Source organism: Musca domestica, unplaced genomic scaffold, assembly GCF_030504385.1.
Source record: "Musca domestica strain aabys unplaced genomic scaffold, Musca_domestica.polishedcontigs.V.1.1 17, whole genome shotgun sequence".
Lineage (NCBI taxonomy): Eukaryota > Metazoa > Arthropoda > Insecta > Diptera > Muscidae > Musca > Musca domestica.
The window spans coordinates 14,415,981-14,421,980 of record NW_026712230.1 but is presented as its reverse complement, the minus strand read 5'-3'; the positions used below and the strand labels follow the sequence as shown (position 1 = coordinate 14,421,980).

The following is a 6,000-nucleotide window of genomic DNA, read 5'->3' as shown; positions in this document are numbered from 1 at the left end:
ACAAAAGATTTATTCACATATAAATGCTGGAGTGCTCTAGCCAAATATAACGCTTTTAAACAACATAATAATATAACGCTTTTAAACAACATAATAATATAACGCTTTGAAACAACATAATGATCTGTCACTGGACTAATTTTAACAGCTGTCCGACGAGTGGCTTAGAAATGACAGCGTTGCAGTTTTTTCATCTCACCCTGTATTATAATAAAAATATTCTATATTAGAAAATGAAGGGGCGATACAAGGGTATATGCAAAATTCCCCACATTCATTATAAATACTGTCCCCCCTTAAACAATGGATTGAAAAGACTGTAGCAATAACCCACAAACAATAATTTTAAACCATGGAAACCGGAAGTTTCTATATTTACTGTAGAAGCTATAGCTCAGTAACGCAGTGTGGATCAGCAAGTTCGAATTGTTAAAGGGTTTTAAATGACTACTTCGATGACTTATAAGAAAAGCAACAAACTTAATATGTAGTAGTTTTACATTAAATTAGAAATTCTATTAATAAACACCATTTCATTTAGGACGTATGGACATCTCAACAAATTTCAATGAATAATAATGACCCCGGTAGGAATTCCAAACAACTCCTTTGGCATAGGCTGTGGTTATGCCTCTTAAGTAGCTGCCATTTAGATTACTGTAGAAGATAAAAAGAATAACATTTAAAGGTTAGTATACACATATTGTTAGAGTCCTATGTAAATATATTTTTTAAACATTTTTATGACATATTTTAAGGCGCTTCACACAATTTTTTAACTGAAAAGAAATGTTTTGTAGTAAAGTATAAATAAATAAATATATATATATATATAAATATATATATATATATATATATATATATATATATATATATATATATATATATATATATATATATATATATATAATATATATATATATATATATATATATATATATATATATATATATATATATATATATATATATATATATATATATTGTAAAAGTGTAATATAAATATACGTATATTATATATCATTACACTGTATATCATTTTATAAAGTATAGCGTTTCGTTTAAGTTTAAAATCTTTTTGATGCGTTTAAAAGTCTGCTTCAAAAGTGTTCCTTTTAAAAATGTCAAAAAATCACTTTACATATGACTCTAACACAATGTGGAAAATGGCTGAGGTTTTCAGTGCTGAATATACCAATTCACCTACCTGGCATGACAGTTTTTATACCACCAAGCACCCGTAAATATCTGGGCGCAATTATTATTGTCTATATCATTGTCTCGATCTTTTGTAGTAAAATTATAGCCCAAATGATAGGTCAAGGAATCACCAGCTGTGCCATTGTATTGACCTAAACTTTGAAGTTTATAGTTTTGCTTTTCACTGGCTACCACAAAATTATCATATTTGGCATAACGACGATCGTCATCAAAGTCCTCCAACACCACCAGCAACTCGTAGGGTCGACTATTGGTGAGTTTATGTAGGCGTTGTAGACCAATGAAAAATTCTCCGCTTCGATTGCCAAAACCATGTTTGTAATCTTCCCAATTGCGATAGAAATTTTCAGAGCCATCCATGCGTCGTTGAATGACAATTTCGTTTTGCTCTTCAAGTTTTCGGTTAAGAAGTTTCATTTCACTTTCTAATTCATTTAAACGTTTATTCAAGTCTTTATTTGATTTTACAAATTTATAAACATCACTGTACCATCGTATCAAGCCTTCCATGTCATCTGATTCGCAAAGACCATTTGGAATCTGTAAAAGGAAAACAAAAATTATTTCAAAAAATGTTCATTTTTAAAATAATCAACAACTTGTATTTTTATGAAAATACAAAAAAAATTAAAAAGAGACAGTTGTCTAAATAATAGCACCAGGTAGCTCCTCCATCTTTCCATCCCATCTTTCCCACCTTCTTTGTCTGTCGGCTTCAATTTCCAGATTGTATCCTCTTTCGGACCTTGGGTAGCTTATTGTTTCAGCGTTGATTGCGTACATAATTTTCTGACTGCCTTTTGCTAGCTTTACTATTTCCATTTGGTGGCTTCTTCTTATGGGCCTTGTGCTACTTATTACCCACTTCTTTCATTCCCACAAGATATCCTATTTTTCCTCTTCTTATACCCTCCTCATATATAGTATGGCGGGTATATTCAGATCGTCATCCCGTTTGTAACTCACTAAATAATCGCACTAGAGTCAAGACGAATTAGAATAGGAAGCTAAAATATTGCACAGATCAGTCTTTTGTCTGCGGGCAGGTCAAGTTCGAACATGAGCTATATCGGTCCACGATATCGTATATCCCCCATATAACGGCATTTTTGTAATTTTAGCCACATTTTTTCAATGGAATTGACTGAAATCCTACACAAGGAGCTTTTTGTGAGAACTTTATAGCCTGAAGGAGAATGGTCTATATAGGTTCACGACATCGCATAGCCCCCATACAACGGTACCCTCCGATATTCGGGTTTTTGATAATTTTTGTGAGTGCTTCACCCTCTTGAAGAGTAAAATCTATATAGGTCAATTATATTGAATAGCTCCCACACAACGGTACCTCCCGTTATTCGCTATTTGGAGTTTTTACCGGAATTGTTTTAAATTTCGTATTTGAAGTTCGTAATGGGTACTACAGCCTATGACAAAAAATTGTATTTGCAAGACCAAGTCTTTGTATAGTCCCATTTAATGGTTTTCCTTTGAGCGGTATTTTTCGAGGGATTTTTTGGACACTTTAAAAGTTCCTTCAAAATGGTTACGGTTCCATTTAGATTCTTCAGTGGTTGATACCAGCCCTTTTTAGTCTCCAGTGATTGGATTCTTATTGTTCCTCAAGTTTAATTACTTTGGTAATGGTGTCTCCTTCCAGAACTCTTTCGTCCTTGATGGAATTTTTGACTATTTCGCATCAAACTGATTACACTCCTTTTCAACTGCTTTACGGGCTTCCTTCTCCGAAGAAGAAGAAGATCCTTCGAAATTACTGTGATGGGCTTATTTCTAAGACACAGATATTTCCATAGCTACAGGGTTGCCCATATTCGACGGACCTTTGGGCCCATTCCAATCGACGAGGCTTGTCCGCAGGCAACATTCTTTTCGTCAATTGAATTTTGTACGGGAACAAATGCAAATCAATGCGAATAATCCGTTGTAAAGTGGACCGAGCCATGCCCAACTGCTGAGAACGGCGTTTTTGGGATGTTCTTGGGGACCTCTCAACACTGGCTCTTACGGCAGCGATATTCTCGGCCGATCGCCTTGGTCGACTTTTATATGGCCTCTTCGGATTAGAAAGAGCCTTACCAGTCGAAAATTTTTCGTATAAACGCTTAATGGTGTTCTTAGAAGGCGCACTTCTCACATATTTTAATGTTTAAAAGCACGTTGAGCTTTCACAATTGACTTCTTCTGTTGAATGTAAATTTCAACTATTTCAGAGCGCTCGCGTGGAGTGTATTGGTTCATGGTAAAAATCAGCTTGGACTGACGCTTCAAACGCGGTGTGTCATTAAGCGATGTGACATCTCTGTCAAAAGTTATGGCGTTGCCAGATGGGTCCGTCGAATATGGGCAACCCTGTATGTACTCTTATTTCCATCTTCAACGGTTATCCGTTTAATACTCAAAGCATCACCAGTCTCTCTCGCCAAGGCCTCGCTCACATGCAGTAGTGTATGATGCCTTGCATTGCAAATTTGGTACCTGTTGTTGTTTTGTTGTTTTTTTTTTTGTGTGTTGTAGACAGAACCGGAAAATTCTCAATTTATTAGCATGGAACTTTCTCTCAACTGGTGTCATAGGAAACAATTTTCCAAATTTCCTCATCTTGTGCCCAACTTCATACAGGAGTCGTGCAATGCCTGCAACATGGTTGAGTCCTTTCTCCATTTCACCGATTCGTGCTTTTAGAGGACTTATAGCCTCACCCCTTCTCTCTGAAAATCTCAGATACGAAGCCCCTCGACAAGTGTGTTCACCGCCACCACAGTCTTCAGTCCTGAAGTCTTTTTCTGACTCAGCATCATTTTTAGTGGCTGATAAACGCGTCTTTATTCATTGAGTGGCTGTAGGACACTAAATTATTTATTGAAAATGTTTCTGAAAAACTATGTGGCAAGCAAACGTGATCTACATTCTTATCAGTATATAGTCTAGGTTGCATCTCGTAATCAACCACAACAATTTTATGTTTTGAAGAACATTTATTCAGAGTCTTCAAAGCGTAACATTTAGAGATTTTAAAACATTATTGCTTTTTGCTTGCATTATTGCAAAAAAAAAAAACATTGAGATAAGTCCCAATAGCCGTATAAGAAATAGTGGAGAACTGATTAGATGTGGCACAACAAAATTTCATTTCATTTGGATGGATTTGCTAAGTATTCAAGGTAAATTTCTTAATATTCACTTTCAGTTTGCCGACAAAAAATGTCTATAACTTACCACTTCCATATTGCTTTGATCCAAAATATTTAAATAAAATAATATAACGAAAATAAAATATGAAGAAGATTTAATATTTTTCATGTTAATGAGTGTTTTCTGAACCGTCAACCATAGACACAATTTACGAACTGAAATCAACAATTGATAACACATTCCAATATGTATGGTTATTCATACATACAGTAGAAGCTTTCTCTATCAATAGTCACAAATAAAAACAAAATATTATCATCTGTTTCATTTGGGCATCATTTAATAACTCATCAAATGTTTTTGTGGGAAGTACCAAAAGAAGTGAGATAATTAAACGTATTTCCCCGAATACAATTTTTGAAAATATGAGTTTTGCAATTTAACAGATGTTTTTCCGCAATGAATTCACTTGTTATCAATTACAATCCTCCGTCTCTGAAACATTTTTCTGTTTGCATTTATATCCACTAACAATTTTATATACGAATATTTTTTTCACTGTTAATCTAGTAGCATAGCAAATTCGTGGTGAGTCCATGCTGCTTAATAAAATAATATCCGTATCTGGACACGTTTCAACATAAATTGCAAACATTTACTTTAGACAAAATTCCGTCACACATTCCAGTTTTAATTGAAATTGCTGATATCTAGCTTGTTTGGTGCATCAAATACATGAAATTGACCGAAAATATATATGGGAGCTATATCCAAACCTGAACCGATTTCAATATAATTTGGCAAAACAATTTTTGTACCAAATTCCGTTGATATTCCAAATTTCATTGAAATTGGAGATACATACATAGCGCATTTGATTCGAAAATATAAATGGGAGTTATATCCAAATCTAAACCGATTTTAATTTAATGTGACAAATTTATGAGTAGACCACATTCCGTTATATATTCCAAATTTCATTGAAATTGGAAATATATAGCGAGTTTGGTGCATCAAATTTCTGAAATCGGCCGAAAATATCTAATTCTGAAACAATTTTAATATAATTTGCAAAAAAAAAAACAAAAATTTTTGTACTTATTTCCATTAAATATTCCAAATTTGAAGACTGTATCTGTCTGTAACCAATCAATAGATATGTACTTACAAAATCTAAATTTTTGGAGGTACCTCCAATTCTCATACTAGGGTAAGTGTACCAGTAGTCGGTACTTTTAGGATTTTCGCGTTTTTAATCGCTCACCATTCTGAGTGGAATTTTTCAATTATTACAAAGTTAATTTATTCAGATTCGAAATTTTGTATAGTTTTTCCAATAATAAATAATGTTTTAATAACTTTTTATTAAATTTCATAAATTTGTAGTTTTATTAAAACAATGCTTTTTTGCCAGGTATGGTATGTTCCAACAGTCGGCAAACCAATTTTTCTGTAAGAATAATTAATAATAATAATAAATTAATTCATAAAAATATAATATTTTTGTTTAGTTAAACTGATTCGACGTCTTTATTGTACTTTTCTTAAGAATATGGATTGTTGAGGACCTTCACAGAAAAAAATTTAATTTTTATTAGAATAAATCATCTTTTCTTAGAGAAATTGT

The 6,000-nt window shown here is 33.1% G+C and overlaps 1 protein-coding gene across 2 annotated transcripts; it reads right to left on the bottom strand.

Annotated features, from left to right (window-relative positions):
- Positions 1-486: 486 nt before the first annotated feature.
- On the bottom strand, positions 487-4,614 carry LOC131801729 (fibrinogen C domain-containing protein 1-like). Of its 2 annotated transcripts, none has more exons than XM_059120672.1 (3): positions 4,458-4,614; positions 1,207-1,760; positions 487-657 (listed from the first exon to the last, which is right to left on the bottom strand). In XM_059120672.1, the coding sequence occupies exons 1-3, from the start codon at positions 4,611-4,613 to the stop codon at positions 534-536; spliced, it is 834 nt and encodes a 277-aa protein (XP_058976655.1). In that variant the 5' UTR covers position 4,614; the 3' UTR covers positions 487-533. The 2 variants fall into 2 exon arrangements, with proteins under 2 accessions (XP_058976655.1, XP_058976656.1); XM_059120673.1 differs by lacking the exon at positions 4,458-4,614 and adding an exon at positions 3,941-4,090.
- Between the last annotated feature and the right edge of the window lie 1,386 nt (positions 4,615-6,000).

Coding starts and splice junctions, on each gene's coding strand:
- LOC131801729 (XM_059120672.1), bottom strand. CDS start 4,613: ATGTGTTATCAATTGTTGATTTCAGTTCGTAAATTGTGTCTATGGTTG. Junction 1,761..4,457: donor ATCAAAGCAATATGGAAGTG/GTAAGTTATAGA, acceptor TTCCTTTTACAG/ATTCCAAATGGTCTTTGCGA. Junction 658..1,206: donor TATAAAAACTGTCATGCCAG/GTAGGTGAATTG, acceptor TATCTTCTACAG/TAATCTAAATGGCAGCTACT.